The 24336-nt window shown below is 38.2% G+C and overlaps 1 protein-coding gene across 14 annotated transcripts in view; it reads left to right on the top strand.

Moving 5' to 3' along the window:
* tty (tweety) overlaps nt 1–24336 on the top strand; it is a 305681-nt gene that overhangs the window by 239220 nt on the left and 42125 nt on the right. For 12 of the 14 annotated variants that reach the window (XM_070089723.1, XM_070089721.1, XM_070089720.1 and 9 more), the window contains one exon: nt 17490–17639. In XM_070089723.1, the coding sequence (XP_069945824.1) occupies nt 17490–17639 (150 nt within the window). Of the gene's footprint in view, nt 1–1073; nt 1126–17489; nt 17640–18398; nt 18613–24336 lie in introns of those variants that run through there. The other 2 variants (XR_011392576.1, XM_070089724.1) reach the window with 2 other exon arrangements.

Raw genomic sequence — 24336 nt, 5'->3', positions numbered from 1 at the left:
TCACCTAACTCCTCAATTAATATTTTGGAATTTGCCTCCACTGCTTCTGCCCTCATTGCATTCCACTGTGTGCACTCTACCTTAAACGCTTAAAGCTTTTGAACCTCACAATGGTGTTTTGAATCTCATAATGGGGGTTTTGAATCTCATAATGGTGTTTTGAATCTCATAATGGGGTTTTGAGTCTCATAATGGGGTTTTGAATCTCATAATGGGGTTTTAGTGTTCATTTGTGCACCATCAGCCTGATCCAATACTGTGGGACTTTGTTGATCAAGTCTCTTCTCATTACTTAGATCTTTTATCTCAAGGACTATCTAGGTGGAATATCTGTGGCCCTTGAGTTTTCTTACATGTTAAGGAAGACGTGAAATTCCAAACACAGGTTGCATGCACCAATAATCACCTCGCATATGTGGTACTGATTCTTCTTATGAAATCCTTGTTAGAGTTCCTAAAAGGTGTTCTTTTATTCATAACTTTTTGAACAGTTTTCTTGAAAAATCCAGGCATTTTACCTGTCCAGATATTTTATGTTTCTGAATTTATAACACAGTTTCAGTGGTGTGGGAATCCTGTAGCTCATAGTTTATGGTCATTTGCGAGAACATGGAGATGCTTTGAGCTTTTGTGATGTTCATGATAAATCGTGGAAAGGACATTTGAATGTACAATCATTTTTGTATTTGAATAAGTATGCAGTTTTATGTTTTAAGCTTCAGGAAATAAGTTTATATTTGTTTTCCACATATTGAGTACTGTGTATACAGTATAATTTCAAGAATCTGGAGCTCTAAACTCCAGCACAACAATTTATTCAGAAAGTTTTTGCGAGATCCTAACTCCCGATGTTTGCTAAGTCTTTTCAAGTTCAGAAGGCTCAAAATTACTGTAATGGGGTCCCTTACTTGTGATTGCTCATGCTACAATGATCAACATTTTTAGACAAGGTCCAGTAAACATAATATTAAGATATTAATTGTTTTATGAATGGCAGTCCTTAGTAATGAACATGTGACAGTTATTTCTGTTCATATTCTCTAGGTTTATTGTTACTAAAGACTTGTTTGCAGGTTAAAACACTATGGTTGCAACTTGTTTGTAAGCTAAAACACCAGGAACACAACTCGTTTGCGAGTTGAAACACTAGGAACACGACTCACATGTAAGTCGGCGACCTCCAGTACTGTATTTTCCAGACTTGCCACTCTGGCATCTGGGCCCTGGCATAACCCAATCCACACATCTTTCCTTCCATTTTCTGACATGCTCCCCCTCCCTCATCTGGGCATTGGAATAACCCAAGCTACACACCTTCCCTTCTATTTTTAACATGCTTTCCCTCTCTTGTTATACAGTCTGCATACTTTCCTTTGGCTCTATTTGTTGTTTGGATTATAGTTTTATCATGATATTTAAAGAAGTACAATCATGTAAACTTTCAATTTGGTATGCATTACTTGTTAAATCTGAAATGTGAACAGTTGTGAAATCTGGAAAAGATTTTGACCCAGACATTTTAAGTTTTTGAGGATAAACTGTGTATATAAACTACAGTATTTACTAAACTGTTGCCCATATTTGAGCCTTGTGTCAGAGAACATGTGTGTTCATGAACATGTATGCAGTATCATCTCCCAGGGTAGAAATTTATTTAAGATTTCAGTACAGTATTTCTGTATTGTACATAAGGGAGCTAGATTGTATTTAAAGACACTAGCTGCATAATTCATATTTGCTCCTAAAATTTAAATTTGTAATTTATGTTGTGAAATAACCTTGTTCTGGCTCTGATTGTTGACCTTGCTATAGGATGGTTATCATTATTATCAAGATTCCACATTGATCCCTGTATTCCATATTTTTTTTTTTTTTTTTTAACAAGTTGGCCGTCTCCCACTGAGGCAGGGTGACCCAAAAAGAAAGAAAATCCATATGCTACTAATAATGGTAATAGTGATTTATGCATAATATAAATTAAGGTTATTATTTTCAAAAATGATTTTGCATACTCTGAGTAATAAGGCAGCTGATTAAATAACAGTACAATAATGGTAAACTTATGCTTCCTCTCAGTTGTTTGTTTTAAAAGGCAAAATGCTTAGTGAAACAATCACACTTGGAGTTGCTGATGTGATGCATATGTGTATGAAGTGTGTATGATTCATGGTCCACCATTTGTGGACATTTGGTTTCTGAAGTTGTTCAGCTTCAAAGAAAAGCTTTTCTAGTTATAAGACATGTGTTTGTGGTTGCAGGAGTTGAGCCTCGGCTCCTGTACTAGGGTGGTGGTGGTGGTTGTAATTTTTTTTTTAACACATCGGCCATTATTGTTACTATTTTAATTATTATTATTTATTCACAGTAAAAGGGGCTGAACATGTATGGATGTCCTTGGGTTAGGCTTTAAAATGACCTTATGACTTGCTACTATTAACATTTAAAATTGAGGGAAAAAGGCATCCACATGCTTGCTGGTGTACGTTTGTTGTTCAGTCAATCTTCCTTAATTGTATTGGTAAAAAGAGATGTAGGCACTCGTAAAGACATTAAGGCATAATTTCACCACTTTTAGTGAAACCTTTCCTTAATAAATGTCTTGATCAGTTATACGTCTCTTACCTGCAACTTGTCAGTATTGCCATACCATTTCTACCTCCTTTATTTTTTAACTGTGTCCAGTGTACTAGTATGCTGGTAATGACTGTATGCTCGATGTGCTGGGGTGCACAGTTTTTCATGCCTTTAGATATGCCACCTGAGACAACCTCCTCAAGCCTTTAAGAAAAAATATCTGAAAACCAGGCAGGTCCACACACTGCATAATGCAGTAGCACTGCGTAACTAGCATAAGTAAACAATGAAACCAGGACCAGTTGCTTAACCACTGTCTTCCCTACTAGCAAACAGGATGTACAACTGCTTGGAAGGTGCATTATTCACTCCACATTTATTACAATTTCATAATACTATTTTTTTTTTTTTTTTTCAACAAGTTGGCTGTCTCCCACCGAGGCAGGGTGACCCAAACAGAAAGAAAATCCCCAAAAAGAAAGAAAATCCCCAAAAAGAAAATACTTTCATCATCATTCAACACTTTCACCTCACTCACACATAATCACTGTTTTTGCAGAGGTGCTCAGAACACAACAGTTTAGAAGCATATACATATAAAGATACACAACATATCCCTCCAAACTGCTAATATTAAGAGCGGAATTCAGCCAGTAAGCACACACTCTAGATTTAACCTGGGATAACCCAATATAGTCAAACATTGTGACTTATTTCCATGTTTTCACGAGTGTTACATCTTGAAACAATTGTGACATCACAAGATTTCCTTGTAAATGTAGATTTTACCGTGATCCGGAAGGCACACAGGTGTTATGGACACACACAAATTACATTGTTTGTATAATCCAGGATTTTCCCTTGAACCTAAAAATGTAACATAAATACTTAACCTCGGATAAATGAATATAGTCAAACACTATAACTTATTTCCACATTTTGAGGAATATATTATACCTTGAAACAATTGAAATGTTATAGGTATTCCTTGTGTACTGTTTTTTAAACAAGTCGGCCGTCTCCCACCGAGGCAGGGTGACACAAAAAGAAAGAAAAAATCCGCAAAAAGAAAATACTTTCATCTTCATTCAACACTTTCACCTCACTCACACATAATCACTGTTTTTGCAGAGGTGCCCAGAATACAACAGTTTAGAAGTATATATGTATAAAAATACACAATATATCCCTCCAAACTGCCAATATCCCAAACCCCTCCTTTAAAGTGCAGGCATTGTACTTCCCATTTCCAGGACTCAAGTCTGGTTATATAAAATAACCGGTTTCCCAGAATCCCTTCTCTAAATATTACCCTGCTCACACTCCAACAGATCGTCAGGTCCCAAATACCATTTGTCTCCACTCCTATCTAACACACTCACGCACGCTTGCTAGAAGTCCAAACCCCTCTCCCACAACACCACCTTTACCCCCTCCCTCCAACCTTTTCGAGGACGACCCCTACCCTGCCTTCCTTCCCCTGTGGATTTATACGCTCTCCATGTCATTTGATCTATTCTCTCTAAATGATCCAACCGCCTCAACACACCCTATTCAGTCCTCTGACTGATACTTTTATAAACTCCACACCTTCTCCTAATTTCCACACTCCGAATTTTCTGCATAATATTTACACCACACATTGCCCTTAGACAGGACATCTCCACTGCCTCCAACCGCCTCCTCGCCGCAGCATTTACAACCCAAGCTTCACACCCATATAAGAGTGTTGGTACTACTATACTTTCATACATTCCCTTCTTTGCCTCCATAGATAACATTTTTTGCCTCCACCTATACCTCAATGCACCACTCACCTTTTTTCCTTCATCAATTCTATGATTAACCTCATCCTTCATAAATCCATCCGCTGACACGTCAACTCTCAAATACACCTACCATCCGACTTACGACCAAGCTTGGTTCTGACCAACCGGTCGTAAGTCAAAATGGACGTAAGTCGAACCTTTGAAAATTGCCGACATACTGGGTAGGGCATAATGTCAAACCTTACCTATATAAACTACCTACATAGTACTGTAATGTAATGTACAATTATTATTTCATTCTTTTTACCCAAATTTACTTCTACTGATATATTTAATTGTTTATGTACTGTATATGTATACATAGTAGTGAACTGTATTGCAAATTTTACATCTCATACGTTACTGTTATCTTTAAGTATTGTTGACACAGTGGAATGGGAGAATACCACTGGTAGTGTCATCCTGCCAGAATGTCCTATAACCTATACCCTAAGTAAAGAGAAACAACTCTGGAACATGTGTAATATGTATCCGGCTGGGTGGGTGGTCGGGTGGGTGGGTGGCTGACTGAATGTGGCTGTATCTGTATATATATATCTCTCTCTCTTTCTCTCTCAAGTAAAGTGTTAATACACTGTATAAATTACCTAGGATAACCCAAAAAATCCAGACAGTGCTATACAATGGATCTGTGCTCCAGTGCCCTAAATTAATAATAATAATAATAATTATTAATATTACAATAATATGTATGTACTATTAATAATAATAATAATAATAATCACTGAGGTGCATTGAATGTGTATAAAATGTTAATATAGACATTTTGCTTAATCCATCTATGATTCTTTTTTCAAAATTATGTAATAAACATGCTACGTAACATATAAACATATAAATTAACAAATATGAGATGTTTTTCTGGTCGGCTTGACAGAGTGAACAAAAACCATTAAAATATGTGTAGTCTTAACCCTTTCAGGGTCCGTCCCGTAGATCTACGGCTTTACGTTCAGGGTCCAAACCGTAGATCTACGCCATGAGCTCAGCTCACTCTGATAAACTGTGAGTGGTACATTTGGGCCTAGATATGAGAGAATACATCTATGTGGTATGTGTGCACCACATAAAACAGATCCTGCAGCACACTGTGTATAATGAGAGAAAAAAAATGAAATCATGATTTTTCGATTAAAATAGCACCTTTGCAGTGTTTTTTCGTATGTTTTTTATAGTTGTATTTGCGATTTCTTGGTCTCATTTGATAGAATGGAAGACATATTACAGAAATAGAGATGATTTTGATTGGTTTTAGCACTGGAAATGGCTTGAAACTGAGCTCAAAGTAGCAGAAATGTTAAATTTTTGCCGATATTCAAGAGTAAACAAACGACCTCACACGTCTAATACACGTCAGCTGGTGGGTCTAATATACATTCACAAATATGGTGATGATATTTATACAATTATTACAGTATTGCATAACAGTGAATCTTCTATTTTTTGGTGTGAATAAAAATTCATTATGTGAATAAAAAATCAAAATGGAATTTATTTGTAAAGCCTCAAAACATAACTAATGAACAGAGGAAATGTTAGTTTAGTGCCAGGAATGCCTACATTGTTCATTCTGGACCCTATTTTGAAATTGGAATATTTTGAACTTTGTGTTAAATTGGCCAAATTAACAATTTCCGATCACTTTATTTTGTAGTTGAAACAGTTGACTTGGCGATTTCTTGTGCTCAATCGATAGAATAGAAGTAATACTAGTGAAGTAGCTAAGAATTTGGTTGACTGGAATAATGTAATTGGCCTAAAATGGGAGTCAAAGTTGGCAAAATCGCCGATTCGTAAATATCGCTGACACATCAAAATTCGCGAGAGCATAATTTCGTCAGTTTTCCACCAAATTTCGTAGTTTTTGTTTTATTACCTTCACAAAAAGATTCTCTACGATTTCATAAGAAAAAATAACAAATTTATTTTTTAAAAATTCTTGGACACTGGTGCGTGACTCCAGATTTGGGCCTTGGACCCTGAAAGGGTTAATATAGGAAGAGAGGTGAGTAGTATTTATTTGTATAAAGTCAGAGTAGGCAGCCGGTAGGTGTAGCCTGGGCTACACCTACCGGCTACCTACACTATGGCCCAGAGCCATATTATTAACATCGACATGCCTTGTTCACTGAATTTAATAATTTCTAACGACTACCTTTAGATGCCATCGTAAACGAAGGTAGAAGTAATGAATAATTCATGCCGAAAATTGTAAACAAAAGCGGAGTGGGGGAGTGGCTGGGCCAAACGCAGATTCATACACGTTTTCTCTGATGGCTGAACAGAGAAAACGTAATGTCCCTCCACCCGGCTCCACAAGTATTATTATCAGAGCATATAAAATATGCAATAAATGCCAGACAACAAGTTTACATTAACTTATATTAAGTTAGCAATAGAAATAGGCATTAAAAACACAATAAAAGGTAAGATACACACAGAGTACACTTATTACTTACCTTAAAATATTAATATTAATGTGTGAGAGGTGAGTGGCAGGGTGTTTATTGAATAAAATCAAAATGGTACACCATCATCCTCTAACTTTGCACTTTAAACAAGAGGCTTACGACTTCTCTTTTTATTACAGCTAACCTTAGACGCCATCGTCAATGAGAGCCAACTAGTTAACAAAAGAGTAAACGAGAGAGAGAACGAGATACAGAGTTGAGACAATGTAAGAACACAAACTGAACAGGTAGTGGACATCACTTGGTCAGGCGAAATGCGTATTAATATGTGTCTACTTTTAGTTCATTCACGTCCCTTTGTAAGAGTTTGTAAAACATTTACCTCAATATTTTTTTATTTTAACCCCTTGACTGTCGCAACCCCCAATCCTGAGGTGTCTCAAAATTTAAAAAAAAAAAAAAAAATTATTTTTTCTTATGAAATGATAGAGAATCTTTTCCCGATTGTAATGACACCAAAAAACGAAATTTGATGGGAAACTGACAGAATTACGCTCTCGCAAAGTTAGCGACCTTGGCGATATTTACAAATCGGCGATTTCACCCACTTTGAGCCCTATTTTCAGCTAATTCCATTGTTCCAGTCGACCAAACTCATAGCTATTTCTTTAGAACTCCATTTTTTCTATCAGTTGAGTACAAGAAACTGCCCATTTACCAATTTCAACTACCCAATAACGTGGTCAGAAATTTGCAATTTGGTCAATTTCACGAAAATTAAAAAATATGACAATTTCAAAATAAGGTCCAGAATGAACAATGCAGACATTCCTGGCTTTAAAATAACATTTTCTTTGTTCATCAGTCATGTCACCAGGCCCCTCTGATATTACTCTTGCTTTCTATTTTGAATTTTTATTCAAACAAAAAATAGAAGATTTACTGTTATGCAGACTACTCCAATACTGTAATAATTGTATAAACAACATCAACCCATTCATGACTGTATATTAGATTGGCTAGTTGGACATTTATTGCACAATGATGTCATTTGTTTACTTTTGAACATCAGCAAAAATCAAACATTTCCCCTACTTTGAGCTCCATTTCCAGGTTCTTTTTATAGTAAAATCAATCAAAATCATCTCTTTTTCTGTAATATGTTTTCCATTCTATCAAATGAGACCAAGAAAACGAGAATACAACCATAAATACTATACGAAAATAGACCACAAAGTCGGCATTTTAATTAAAAAAAACGGCCAGTGTGTTTTTTTTTCTCATTATGCACTGCGTGCTCCATAATTTTTTTTATGTGGTGCACACTGACCACACAGACCCTTTCTCTCACATGTGGGCCTACCAGTTTTCTCCTTCTTGATTTGAAGCCACTAGAATTTATGAGTATATATACGTCAAACACGGTACCTCGTAAGACGTATATATACGGCTGCGACAGTCAAAGGGTTAATAATAATTACCTCACAATACAAATACTCTTACATTGTGTACAAGTTGTACAAGTTAGTTCAGAATAAACAAACAGCAACACACCATTTTTAGAGTGAATAAAGATAATAATATTAATAATATTAGTATTATTATTAATAATAACAATAATATTATTATTATTAATATTAATAATAATAATAATTATTATTATTATTATTATTATTATTATTATTATTATAAAAAGCACTAAACCCACAAGGGTCGTGAATTGCTATACACAGAGTAAAGGCATACGAAAAGAATATTTTTCTACAGTCACCCCCCTGTGTTTGACTAGAGAAAACGTAATTCTTCCGACACCACCTACACAGCTGCTTTGTAAACAAAACTCATATTTACATCAATTTTTATTCTGAGTGTATGTATCATGTTTATATGCTATGTAATGGGTTTCATATATAATTTTGAGGAAAATATCATAGATGGATTAATGAAAATGCCTATATTGATGTAAAATAAGACATTTAGTGTGCCCAAGAGTGATTATTATTACGTAGTATTGGCGTCATGAGTAGAGAGAGACTTAGCGATTTTAATGTGTACCTGCACACCAGCACAGTGTGTAAGTATATTTAAGTACAGGTACACATAAGTATAATTATCAGAGTACATATAAAATATGCAGTAACTGTGGAAATTATTTAATTTCCGAAGCTATGGTGCCTAATAAGTGTTTAATGTGTTGATTTGGGTCAAAATGTATTTGTATTTTGAATGGAACCAACTGGGTTCCCGCTGCGCCTGCGCAGATGTGCGGGGGGGGATATAGGTCGAGCTGGGACACGGGGGGCGGCAGTGTTTTGAATGTAGTGAGGAGGCTGTGAAAACCTGGGATCAGGAAATTGGCGTTCACGGCAGCCTAAGGATTAATATGGGCCTCACTTCATAATAGGAAGTGTCGTAACTGTTCCTGGTGAAGAGTGAGGGAACGTGATTTACGGGACCACTGTAAAAAGGTGGTAAAATTAGTGAATAATGGTTCGACCGGGTGTGACTGGTGCGCGGCCATGGTGTGTGTCCAGGGGAAATACCCATGTGTTAATCCTCACTCATCGGCCTCAGATCTTAATGGAGTGACCTCTAATGTGTATAATAATTATGAGACGTTAAATCGTCTTGTGAATGGTAATGTAATCATTGATAATAACATTAAGTTAAGAGAATGCAGGATGTGAAATAGATCGCCCTGCTCCGAGTGAACGCGTGATTCTCGTACCGAGGATAGTGAAGCTTTATGGAATCACGACTTCTAAACCGGGACAAACCAATGGATACCTCGTCCTGCTGGAATAAGAACCGTGTCGGTGTAGCAGGACATCGAAATGAGATGGTGAATGGAGGGAATAAGGAGTATCAATCGCCCACAGTTAAGTAACCCTTCTAGTTATAGCAGACTGATACTGGCCAGTTAGGTATGTTGTAATTGGATAGGTTATGGGTGATCCAGCTACATCAAGTGACCACCAGAGAATATCTGGTAAGTGGTGAGATTATGTACAAGTGTTTTCCTTGATGGATATATCCATGTGTAACCTACCCCACCCCCCTTCATTCAGTTAAACTAATATAATCTATACAGTCCACAATTAATTAGTAGCACCGTACTTGTTGGTGCTATCCAATCCATACTGGTCTCGGATAGATATGGATAAGATTGTGAGGTCGAAGGAACCACTTGCCGTGACCAGGGGTGGTTAAGTTTTCTCACATGTCTACACGGGGTGACTACGGTAAACCATATGGTTGTCTCCCAATGAGTTTACTTGTAAGCATGTAATGTTGAGGTACATAAAGGTAATCACCCTATAAAATTTTCCATAGTAACTTTAAAACACTTTAAATTTTGGAAAGTTTCCTGACATAATAGATGTGGTCACGGAAAATGTAAACAAACCGGGTGGGGGGGCGCCGTATTTAAAAGACCGCTTGCCGTATAGCAAATTTTGGTCATAATTTGACATCGCCGTATTAGCGGAACGCCGTAAGGCGAAACGCCGTAAAGCAGGGCCTTACTGTATATATATATATATATATATATATATATATATATATATATATATAGAATATATATATATATATATATATATATATATATATATATATTTTTTTTAACAATTTTTTCTCCAATTTATACTGTATATTTTTTTGTAGAGCAATATCAGGCTATGCATTTCCCCATCTTGAGAGGCTTGAACAATGAAAAGTGTTCAAAAGAGCTCACAGAACTTCTAATTGTTTAATTTGTCTGAATGGACTAAGTACTGGTGATGAAGTTGACAATCCTTGAATTATAGATAGGATTCCTCTGAAACATCACCTGGATTCAACTTGTCACCTGTACTGGCAGTGGGTGAAATGATGATTGAGGTTGGCGGTGACATTTTATGCTGTGATATTGGCTGCATTTGTTGTGGTGGTGTTGGAGACTAAATGTTTTTGAAAAGGAAGCCTGCCTGTCTGAAAACACAGGTTTTTGGCAGAGTTCATTGCAAGGTATAAACACATTCTTTAATCCTCTCTTGACCCTGATGCTCAAATTCATTACTGGATCTGTCAAGAAAGCTTGTTCATCATTGTACAGTATTTCCAGCTTCTTAGCTGACAGAAGTTCAGATTCAGTTTATCTTTGTCATCAACCATTAGCATTTTATCAGTTTCCTCATTTGTCAACTGATCATCATGTGATGTGAAGTTTTTTCCATATCTACATGCTGCTATCATCAAAACTCTCCATCCCAAACTGATGAGCCAGCCTCAGAATCTACTAGCATATTCCACTGGTTGTAGATACTAGAATTATACACTGAGATGACTCAGTTTTCACAATATTTGGGTTACGCATAATTAAAAATACCTGAGCATCAGCTAGTCTATAGGACTATACATTCCCTGATATCCTTCACATTTTTAAGGTACAGGAAACCACCACCTTTCGAGCTTCCACCTCCACTGTTTGAGATTCAGTTTTTGTATCTATTTCCTCCTTTTGCTCCTAAGGTTCCCCACCTTTCATGGCAGCTCTTCCCACTTCCGTCTCACACTGATGTCGCCAGCCATGGTGGCCCAGGCAGACTGGTTCTTCTGTGCACCTCAGGCCTCTTATGTTTCATGCTAGATTTATCTTTGTTTACACACACCCTCTTGCCTCCCATCCACACCACCACCAATTGCCTCCTTGACTAGGGCCACACCATTACTCTCTTCTGTGTTATCATTCCATTTCCAATCTTTTTATCACTCTTTGTCATCCCTGGATATTAACCATAGCATAAAAAAGGAAATAAATTGTTGATGAAGGTGCCAAGAAGGAAGTTTAATCATGAAACTGTACCTCTAGTGAACAAAATAGAGGAAATAAGATATTTTGAAAGGTGGTGCATGTGTGGTTGATTCAGCCATAGTGTATGGTGTGAGGGGAATCAACAATTTGCTTAATTTGAGACCTTGTGTGATGAGCAAGCTGAATTGTGACATGTTGAAAAAATGGGAAAGTGATCAGTATAACTAAATAAAAGTGAAAAAAAAAAATGAATGACCGGATTTACTAGAAAGCAAAGTTAATTTCCCTGCTAATTTGGAGAAATTGTTTTTGAGGATTATGCACCAGTTTAATGCTGATGAGACAGGATTGTGCTGGAAGAAGATACTAGAACTCACATCAAGCAAGAGCAAAGTCCTCTTAAATTCAAGGTAATAGTACGAAATTTGGTGGAAAATTGACGATCATATGTCAGCTACGAATGCTGTTGTGCCAATTACATTATTCCAATAATAGCTATTTCACTAGTATTACTTCTATTCTATCGATTGAGCACAAGAAATCGCCAAGTCAACTGTTTCAACTACAAAATAAAGTGATCGGAAATTGTTAATTTGGCCAATTTAACACAGAGTTCAAAATATTCCAATTTCAAAATAGGGTCCAGAATGAACAATGTAGGCATTCCTGGCACTGAGATTTACTGTTATGCAATACTGTAATAATTGTTTTCACCATATTTGTGAATGTATATTAGACCCACCAGTGTTTACTCTTGAATATCGGCAAAAATTTAACATTTCTGCTACTTTGAGCTCAGTTTCAAGCCATTTCCAGTGCTAAACCAAGAAATCGCAAATACAACCATAAAAAACATACGAAAAAACACTGCAAAGTTGCTGTTTTAATCGAAAAATCATGATTTCATTTTTTTTCTCTCATTATACACAGTATGCTGCAGGATCTGTTTTATGTGGTGCTTGTTTATCACTCAAAGAATCTCTGTGCTTTAAAATGGAAAGACAAACGCTTTGCCCATTATCTGACAAGCTTGTCAGCATGGATGACTGAAGCCTTATTGGTTGACTGGGTCAGTCATCATTTTATTCGTGAAGTTATGCTTTATCTGCACAACAAGAATTTTGCATTCAAATTTCTCCTGACTCATTGATAATTTCAGTGCTCATCCTGAGTTGTTGCAGGGTTTGAGCCCAAATGTAAAGGTTGTTATTTTGCCACCAAAAATGATATCCTTGATGCAACACTGGATTAAGATATAATTAAGTCAAGTGCATCTATACACTCAGTGTTGCAGGAACTCCATGCAACAAAGTATGATGACTCAGAGCTTGTAGTCTGATACTACAAACTCTGAGTCATCAAAGCTGAGCCACTCAAAGCTGCATAGGATAATATGCCCAAATCAACAATGAATACAGGCTTGGGAAAATTGTGGCCTAGTTTGGTAAATAATTTCTCAGGTTTTCCCTTCATTTGAGAGTCAATCCCTCAAAGCCCTCTAGCTGAGGGCTTTAAAAGCATGCCGCCAGAAGAATTTGGTAAACTCCTAGAGGATGATATGGGAGAAAGAATTCCAAAGAAAATATTAACCAAGCTAAATTCCCAGATAGAAGGAATTAGATAATAGAAGAGGCTGAGGAAGAAGAGCCTGCAGAGAAATGGTTTACACCACATCAGTTATGCGAGTAGTTTCATGTTGCTGCTTAAGTTGCAACTTTTTCATTGAAGATTACCCTGATATATCTAGAAGCACTGCTCTGGAGCAGATGATGGGCCAAACAATGATGCTTTACTGTCAGCTGTGTAAAGTACTGCAGAGTAATACACACCAGACGTGCATGAGAGAATACTTGAGGGCTCTTGTAAGTAACAGCCCTGCATCAATCTCAAACCATGACCTCCAGTCATCCATTTTAGTCCATGATCCCCAGCCATACACTTATGCCCACGAATCCCAGCCATGCACCTTATCTGTGAAACAGTAAGGCCACACCAACCTTCTCCATTAATATCAGTGCAGCACCGTGTGACCCTTATGGGTTTAGTGCTGAGGTAAGTGTCATTTATTCTTTCTTCATTTAGTAGAGTAGTACATGCACAATATATATTGTGCATGTACTACTCTACTTTTGTGCATGTATCCTTCTTTTTGTGTGTAGGAAAATGTATATTTCATGTGGTAAATTTTTTTTTTTTTTTTTCATACTTTTGGTTGTCTTGCACAGATTAATTTGGTTTTTATTATTTCTTATGGGGAAGATTAATTCAACCTACGATCATTTCATCTTATGATGGGCTCTCTGGAACAGATTAATATCGTAGATCGGGGGGCCACTGTACTCCGTTATGGAAAACTGGAGGAAATTATAGCTAGGACTGAGTGTACTACAAACTCTAATCACACAATAGAGCAGAAAAGTAATGTGAAGGACCTGGGTGTGGTAATGTCTGAAAATCTCACCTTCAGGGACCAGAACAATGCCACTATCACATCTGCGAGAAAACTGATAGGATAGATAATGAGAACATTCAAGATGAGATGCTAAGGCAATGATCCTTTTTAAATTGCTTATTCTCTCTAGGCTGGAATACTGCTGTACATTAACATCCCCATTCAAGGCAGATGAAACTGCAGATCTAGAAAATGTACAGAGAACCTTTACTGCACATATAAGTTCCATCAAACACCTTAAAACTACTGGGAGTGCCTGGAAGTACTTGACTTGTACTCACTGGAGTGCAGGCGAGAGAGATATATCATATAATTTACACCTGGAAGATTCTGGAGGGACTGGTTCCTAATCTGCACACAGAAATCACTCCCTACAAAAGCAAAAGACTTGGCAGGTGATGCAACATACCCCCAGTAAAAAGTAGGGGCACCACTGGTACACTAAGAGAAAACACAGTAAGTGTCCTGGGCCCAAGATTGTTCAACAGCCTCCCACCAGCCATAAGGGGCATTACTAATAGACCCCTGGTTGTCTTCAAGAGGGAACTGGACAGATACTTAAAGCTGGTGCTGGATCAGCCAGGCTGTGGTTCATATGTTGGACTATGTGTGGTCAGCAGTAACAGCCTAGTTGATCAGGTCCTGATCCACCGGGAGGCCTGGTCGTGGACCAGGCTGCGGTGGTGTTGATCCCCAGAATGCCCTCCAGGTAAACTGTACTCACATTGCTTGACTTTATTGGTTATGCTAGATTACGTACGTGTGCGGGTCAGATATTTTCAGTTTTAATAATAATGTAATTAATAATATCTTTATTTCTGCAAGTACAAGGTATACAGTCCTAGCTGACATCAGTGACATACTACTATATAGAAAGCCTCTTGTTATGCTGAGCATTTCGGGCAAATTAGGTCAGTTTTGTCCCAGGATGAGACCCACACCAGTCCACTAACACCCAGGTATCCATTTAATTGATGGGTGAACATAGACAACCGGTGTAAAGAAACACGCACAGTGATTCTACCCTCGCCGGGAATCGAACCCGGACACTCGCCGTGTGAAGCGAGAGTTTAAGCCACCAGGCCATGGTTCTGTATACTTAAATGCATTCTTTCTTCATATATCGTATGATAAAGCTTGAAGAATGAATATAGAGTGTAATACTACTGCATATAGACCCCTTAAGTAAGTTTATTCGGGTGTACACAAATACAATTACATAGATTGTAATTATAAATAGCACCATGTGTAGAGAACCTAGGATAACCCAAAAAAGTCAGTGATTTGCTTGTATTTCTATTAGGGTTCTTTTAATACCTTATTATTATACTATGAAGGAGATAATAACTTATTCTACAGTAAAGGAGATATACTAGGAATAAGGTAAAAAGAGTTATTTACAATTACATGTGTGTTACCTAAAAAAATAATTCTCCCTTTCTGTCGCTACATTCATTAGGTACCTTTTGGTTCTCTTTTTGAACTGGTTCATGCTATGACTGGCTTTGACATGTGCAGGCAGTCTGTTCCATTCCTTTATTGCTGTACAATAAAATGTATTTGAAGCCTGGCCACTGACTGTGGGTACTACAAAATTGTGCTCTCTCCCCCTAATAGGTTTAGAGCTCCCCCATGATTATAATAATAATAATTATCTCCCCCTAGTACTATGATTGCTTTGACATAATTGGCAGCAAGATATTCTGGACACTGTTCATGAGCAATTTTATAAACTTGATTTAACTTTAAATTGTTTTACTCTGTCTTCAACATTCAGCATATTCAGGTGTTGTAATTCATCCTGGCCTTATCTGACATTTTTTTTGTAGGGTTATCCTAGGTAATTTACACTATATAAGATAGTTGTACTTGTGTGTACCTGTGACTTAATAAACTTAATTGAACTGTATATATCATTGCTTAGTTAATCTTAAGTTAATTTTAAGCTTGCCCATAATGCTCTGCATACAAGGGGCTTTTGGCATGTGCACCCAGTCACTATATTTCTTTGTACAACTATGTATCATGTCCAAATAAAAAATAAATAAATAAAAATAAATAAATAAATAAATAAATTAAATTATCCTGTATCATACAGTGATGTAGTATCATGCTTTAATGTGTCCATAACATCTTTGTGCCTTTGAAAATCTTTGTGCGATACTTAGTTTTTCATTTTAGATGAATTCTTTCTTTCAACACACCGGCCGTATCCCACCGAGGCGGGGTGGCCCAAAAGGAAAAACGAAAGTTTCTCCTTTTACTTTCTTTCTTTCAACACACCGGCCATATCCCACCAAGGCAGGGTGGCCCAAAAAGAAAAACGAAAGTTTCTCTTTTAAATTTAGTAATTTATACGGGAGAAGGGGTTACTAGCCCCTTGCTCCCGGCATTTTAGTCGCCTCTTACAACACACATGGCTTACGGAGGAAGAATTCTGTTCCACTTCCGCATGGAGATAAGAGGAAATAAACAAGAACAAGAACTAGAAAGAAAATAGAAGAATACCCAGAGGGGTGTGTATATATATGCTTGTACATGTATGTCTAGTGTGACCTAAGTGTAAGTAGAAGTAGCAAGACATACCTGAAATCTTGCATGTGTATGAGACAGAAAAAAAAAAGACACCAGCAATCCTACCATCGTGTAAAACAATTACAGGCTTCAGTTTTACACTCACTTGGCAGGACGGTAGTACCTCCCTGGGTGGTTGCTGTCTACCAACTTACTACCTAGATGAATTGTACATATAAAAGAAAAGTCGTTTGGCATTTTTAGAGGTGGCATTGAATGTAATCCAGTTTTTTCCATAAGTTACTCTGCCCATTTCATTTTCAGACACAGCTCTGTTTTTCTGAAATGTAACGCACATGAAGAGCAGTTGTCCACTGTACATATGTTTGTGCATGTTTTGACACAGGTGGTATTCATTGAGTGGGTACTGGCTGTCAACTGTGTGGTATTGTCTATCAGCTATGTGGTATGCTTGACCCATGAAAAATTAAGTGATCATTTAGAAGGCATCCACAGGAAGCTGATAGAATAATGGGTGACCTGATACAATAAGGGGTGACCAGTCCTTTAAAAGAAGAAACAACTGAGTAACGACCTGGTGGTTAAGGAAGTTTGACTGTACAGTATCTGTAGAATAACAGAAATATCTAGTAGAGAAAAAAATTTTGAGTGTTTCATACATAATAAAGACCCTCTTGTGTTTCTAATCTTGACTTTGTCAATAAAATGATTAATTTTATTTTATATACACTACCTAATACAATTTACTTACATTTTTCTCTACATTGTATATTTCTCATTCTTTAATTATTTTATGATTAATTTTTCAATCAAGATTACTACACTAGCAGTAGGGTTATAACATTGCCTTGAACTATGCAGTATTTTTTTATTTATTCTTTTCTTGTGTACATCAGAGCTGAACCCGGAACATCGGAAGAGCGAGACCCGTTCTTACCAGGCCGAGGGTCAAGAGGAGGAACACTGACCTCTCTTGGAGCGCCAGGTTACTCCAGACCACGCCACTCACACACACCACCTCAGACACCACCTTTTCCCGGAACTTTGTGAGTTTCCTAACTTCAGCAATTAGTAAATTGTTTTTTTGCAGTAATGATATACCACATGGAATAGAAACATTCACTGGAATAAATGGTACTGAGATGCAGTGCATACCCTTTTTAATGACAGTGTTTTGCACATGAAGGGGCTTTATCAAGTCAGTGATTTGCCCACTTTATCAAGTCAGTGACTTGATAAAGTGGGCAAGATGTTGTCCTTAATGAAGGTGTCCACTGTATATCAAGGTCATTTACAGCATCTTGTCAGTATTTACATGTATTCCTGCTAGTGAAGCATTCACTATACTGTACACCACTTTATTAATTCTGTTTAGCAATGAAGTTTGTCAATAAAATATTGAATGTGTTTGCAAACTATTGAACAAGAAGAAAATCTTCACAATACAAAGGCAATTGTAAAAATCTATTTGAAAACAACATGGAAATCTTTCCACTGTAATTCGTGTTTTGAAAAATCCGCACTTCAGTTATTTCCTGCAGTATATAGATCAGTTTACTTCATGTTATATATTAATGAGTTTGGTGGAAAACTTGTATGTGTAAGGGTTTGGAAGACTGAAAGTATTAGTTTAATATCTTTATTATGTACCCCATCCTCATCCTGCAAGTAGTAATCAAGAGATTACGTAGGTACATAAGGGGTCCAAGGGATTGGGCTGCAAAGTTTTGATAGCTGAAAGTATTACTCCATTATTATTTCATCAGTACATTGGAACCTTGGTTTTAGTGATTAATTTGTTCCAGAAAGTCTGACGAAAGCCGAATTGTACGAGAACTCAAGCAATACACTGGACCCTCGACCAGCGATGGCATCGTCTAACGATAAAATCACCTAATGATGTGTTTGGGTGTAAAAATTTTGGCCCGACCAACGATGAAAAACTTAACTAACAACATTTGTCCCGAACACGTCCACGCATCCGTCTGGCCTGAGCGTGCCTCAGCTACCCGGCCTTCAGTTAGTGTGCCATTGTTTACAAGCCAGTCTGGTTGGTTCCACGCATACACTCAGTACACTTTGTATTATTCCAGTGTTTTTAGTGCCTGTAACTGCTAAATAAGCCACCATGGGCCCAAAGAAAGCTTCTAGTGCCAACCCTGTGGTAAAAAGGGTGAGAATTACAATCGAATTGAAAAAGGAGATAATTACCAAGTATGAAAGTGGAATGCGTGCCTCTGAGCTGGCCAGGTTGTATAACAAACCCCAATCAATCATCGCCACTATCTTGGCCAACAGAAAGGCAATCAAGGAAGCTGTTGTTGCAAAAGGTGCAAGTATGTTTTCGAAACAGAGATGGCAAATACTCGAAGATGTTGAGAGACTGTTGTTGTTGTGGATAAACGAAAAACAAATATCAGGAGATAGTATTTCTCAATCAATCATATGTGAAAAGGCAAGGCAGTTGCATGACGATTTAATTAAAAAAATGCCCACAACTAGTCGTGATGTTGTTGAATTTAAGGCCAGCAAAGGCTGGTTTGAGAGATTTAAAAGCCGTAGTGGCATACACAGTGTGGTAAGGCATAGAGAGGCTGCCAGTTCGGACACAAAAGCGGCTGAAAAATATGTGCAGGAATTCAAGGAGTACATAGACACTGAAAAATTAAAACCCCATCAAGTGTTTAATTGTGACGAAACAGGCCTGTTTTGGAAGAAAATGCCAAACAAGACCTACATTACACAGGAGGAAAAGGCACTGCCAGAACACAAGCCTATGAAAGACAAGGTAACCCTAATGTTTTGTAGTAATGCTAGTGGGGATTACAAAGTGAAGCCTCTACTCATGTATCACTCTGAAACTCCCAGATTGTTCAAGAAAAACAGTGTTATCAAGGCTAATTTGTGTGTGATGTGGAGGGCAAACAGTAAGGCATGGGTCACTATGGACATTTTCTGTGATTGGTTTTATCATGTGTTTGGCCCCACTGAAAAATTACCTCCTGGTATTAGACAGTGCTCCTGCTCATCCTTCAGACTTGCCAGAGTGAATTGCGGGGACTTGAGTTTTATCGAAGTCAAGTTCTTGCCTCCTAATACCACTCCTCTCCTCCAGCTCATGGACCAGCAGGTCATTTCAAATTTCAAAAAACTGTACACCAAAGCAGTGTTTCAAAAGTGCTTTCAAGTGACCTCAGACACTCAATTGACCCTAAGAGACTTTTGGAAAGACCACTTTAGTATACTCAATTGCATAAACCTTATAGGTAAGGCTTGGGAGGGAGTGACTAACAGGACCTTGAACTCTGCTTGGATGAAATTGTGGCCACAATGTGAACAAGAGAGGGATTTTGAAGGGTTTGGGGCTAACCCTCAGGAGCCTATGCCAGTTGTGGAATCTATTGTGGATTGGGGAGGTCCATGGGGTTGGAGGTTAGTGGGGAGGATGTGGAAGAGTTGGTGGAGGATGATGATGAAGAACTAACCACTGATGAGCTGCAAGAGCATCTGCAACAGCAAGAGATCACAATTGAAGAAATTGCTTCAAAGGAAGGGAGAGAGAGATGGAGGAAGCTGCCTTCTTCAATGATTAAGGAAATTTTTGCAAAGTGGGTTGACGTGCAAACCTTTATGGATGAAAATCACCCTGACACAGCTATTGCAAGCCATGCTGGTGACTTTTACAATGACAATGTTGTGGCCCATTTTAGGAAAATCTTTAAGGAATGCGAGGTACAGAGCTCTATGGACAGATTTTTGGTGCGATAGAGGTCCAGTAACTCTCAAGTTGTTCCCAGTGGCATTAAGAAAAAGAAGGGAAGTAACCCCAGAAAAGGAATTAGTACCTAAAGTCTTTATGGAAAGGGATTCCCCTTCCAAACATTAACACACCTCCATCTCCCCTCCTCTCATCTCATCACTCATCACTACATCTTCAATAAAGGTAAGTGTCATTTATTCTTCATTTAGTACAGTATTTATTGTGCATGTATCCTCCTTTTTCTGTATATTTCATGTGAAAAATGTATATTTCAAGTGAAAAAAAAAAATTCATACATTTGGGTGTCTGGAACGGATTAATTATATTTCCATTATTTCTTACGGGGAAAATTAATTCGGCTGACGATAAATTCGCCTAAGGACAAGCTCTCTGGAACGGATTAATATCATTGGTAAAGGGTCCACTGTATTTCCCATAAGAAATAATGTAAATCCAATTAATCTGTTCCAGACACCCAAAAATATTAACAGAAAATGCATTTTATAGAGAATAACTATGGTTTTACATACAGAAGACAGTGAGAAATAAATACACCTACCATCTGACTTACGACTGAGCTTATTTCCAACTAACTGGTCGTAAGTCAAAATGGACGTAAGTCAAACCTTACTGCTGAATATCAGCTTCACATTAAGTAATGATTTTATTTTATTGTTTTATTTTGGTATTTCATTTTTTACTTTACTTTCTATGCTGTTAGTACTGTATTTTATATGGTAATGTTTAGGAGACACACTGTGTACAACATAAACAGTTGTTTATTTCCCAGAACATCTGCATACAAAATATGGTCATAAGTCGAGTGGTCATGTGCCGAGCAGGTTGTAAGTCAGATGGTAATTGTATAAATGACTAATGAAATGGAAAAATGAACATTTAATATCACTTTTACCTTTATTGAAGACTCTTGTTGGCGTATGGAAGACAGCAAGGAGGGGAGAGGGAGGAGGAGAGGTTATTGTTTGAAAGGGGAGTTTCCCTCCATTAGGACTTAGGTATTAAGGCCCTATCCGGGGTTACTTCCCTTCTTTGTCTTTTACTGGCACTAGGACCAGCTTGAGAGTCACTGGACCCCTATTGCAAAAAAAATCTGTCCGAAGAGGTCTGTTTCTGGCATCTCTTTAAGATATGCCTAAAATGGGACAAGGCATGGTCATTGAACATATTGCAGACAGCTTGCAACAGCTTTGTTAGGGTGATATTTCTCCACAATGCAACTCATTCCACTTTGCACACATGTCCTTAACCCTTAAACTGTCCTAACATAGATCTACATTCGATTTTACATGCTTTCTTATGTAAAAAAACTTAGATCTATATTAGGAGCGCTACGCGAGTGAACATAGATCTGTTTGGACAGTTTAAGGGTTAATCGCTGAAGAAGGCACATTCTCACAATGCTTTCTCAATGAGAAACAAAGCCAGACTGAGTCAGAACACGTGGGATGCTTTGTGTGGGTGCGGGCAGGCAGATGTGTTTGGTACGGTGAACCATTGTCAACCCTACAAAAACCGAGTGGATATACGAAAACTGGGACAAAATTTCGACGAAAAAAGTTGTTGAAAACCGAATCCTACGAAAACCAGGGCATACGAAACCGAGATTCCGCCTGCTTTTATGTATTTTTTAATTTTTTTTATATTAACACAGCCATTTCCCACTAAGGCAGGGTGGCCAAAAAAAAAAAAACTTTCCTCATCATTCACTCATCACTGTCTTGCCAGAGGCATGCTTACACTACAGTTATAAAACTTCAGCATTAACACCCCTCCTATATTCTGTATTATTTTTCAAAGATGGTTTTTGACTCTCATTCTTATGTATTGATGTGCTTTGTTAATTGGCATGATTTATTAAATCAGAAGATATCTGAACAAAGGGTTTAACAAACCCTGTCATTGTGTCTAGTGAAACTGGAATTGTTTCACTGGTTTAGGTTACATGGTTTAGATTGAGTTGTTATTGTACACTTATGGGTTGAAGTGACTTAGTGGCAGCTTGGATGTCTGACACAGCTTAAGTAGGTGAGGAAGTGCAGGTTACTGAAGTGTAGAGTGCTGGTGCTCTCTCTCTCTCTCTCTCTCTCTCTCTCTCTCTTTCTCTCTTCCTGTCTCTCTCTCTTTCTCTCTTTCTTTCTCTCTTTCTCTCTCTTTCTTTCTTTCTCTCTCTTTCTTTTTTTTTTACACAGGGTTTGACAAGGTTAAGGATCCCTAGCTTTATTGAGAAGCTATTTACAGGTTAAGGATTCCTAACTTTATTGACAAGCTATTTACAGGTTAAGGATTCCTAACTTTATTGGCAAGCTAAGAGCTGTTACCTACATCAGCTCATTTGAAAGCATTTTTATTGTTATGAGACATACAAGTAGGGAACAGGATGAAGTTGGAGCCATCTGTGGGCCAGCATTTTCATTTGATCAACTGACTTTATCTCGTTGACATCATTATGCTGTACGAATGTGTTCCATACTCGAGTCATCCTGGGTATGTATGATCTCAGATGGAGTGATGTTCTGGAGAAGGGTACAGCCAGAGTGAAGTTGCTGCTTTCTCCCCGTCTTGTGGCATAAAAGCTTGTTTCATGCTGTCCTCGAAGTGGATCCAAGTGTGGTATTTTGACAATATTGGCCTTGTACATAACAGTAAGGCCACCCACATCCCTCCTATGTTGAAGGCTCTGCTGAAATGACAGATCTATCCAGGATGGGTCCAGGCGAGAGATGAGACGTCTTGCTCTGTTCTCTACTCTGTCAAGCAGTCGCAGATGAGAGGGGGGGCAGGCAAACCAAGAAAGTGGAGTATACTCAGGGTGTGAGCGTACTTGTGCCTCGTACAGGATCTTGCAACCCCTACTGTCAAGCAGATGCGAGATACGGCGAAGTGCTGTAAGCTTCCTGGCTGCCTTGTTTGCAAGATTTACAACATGGTTCTTCATGGTTAGTTTGGAGTCGAATTTCACCCCAAGGATATCAACTTCTTCTCCAGGTGCCAACATCCTCCCATTCATCCTTACTACTGCACCAGCATTACCATCATGGTGCCTAGAGACGATCATCATTTGCGTTTTCTCAGGTGCAAATGTTACTTGCCATCTATTTCCCCAAGCTGATATAGCTTTCAGCTGGTGATTGATGTAGCTTAGAGCAGCTGGCATTTCTTCTCTTGGATAAGTGAATGTCAGTGTACAGTCGTCTGCATATGCATGTGATTCTGGGATGAGATGAAGAAGGTCGTTGAAGTAGACATTCCATAACAATGGACCCAGCACGCTTCCTTGTGGAACACTTGCCCCAATAGGATGCCTTGCTGATTCCGTTCCATTGAGGACTACACTTAGAGATCTACCATGAAGGTAATCACTGAGGAGACATAGCGTAGAGCCTGCAATTCCCAGTGCTTGAAGTTTTGCTAAGAGGCCCTGGTGCCACACCCGGTCGAAAGCGCCAGCAATGTCCAGTGCTACCACACAGCTGACTTTGGATTCATCCAGTGACTGGTGCCACTTAGTGGAGAGGTTTAGCAACAGATCAGCAGCAGAGTAACCTTTCCTGAAGCCATATTGACGATCACAAAGTAGTGAGTGGTAGTCAAAAAAATCTGTCATTTGTCTTGAGATAATTGTTTCAAGGATCTTACCAGTGATTGACAGGAGTGACACTGGTCTGTAGTTGCTGATTTCTGCTCTGCTCTTCTTTTTGTGAACAGGGACTACATTTGCCTCTTTCCATGGAGAGGGCCATTTACACTGTACTAGGCAGTGCTGAAAGATGCGAGTTAGAGGTGCTGCTAGCTGGTCTGCACATCTTCTCAACAATCTTGGGCTCAATTTGTCTGGGCCCACAGCCTTTTCTTGGTCAAGTGATTTAAGAAGGAAATGCACCTCCTCCTGCCTTATTGTCACCACTGACAGTTTTGACACAGTTCTTGCAGCTAGCCAAGGAGGGTCCCTTGCTGGATCAGGA

This window comes from Cherax quadricarinatus, chromosome 29 (assembly GCF_038502225.1).
Source record: "Cherax quadricarinatus isolate ZL_2023a chromosome 29, ASM3850222v1, whole genome shotgun sequence".
Lineage (NCBI taxonomy): Eukaryota > Metazoa > Arthropoda > Malacostraca > Decapoda > Parastacidae > Cherax > Cherax quadricarinatus.
This window is presented reverse-complemented; position numbering and strand designations above follow the sequence as displayed.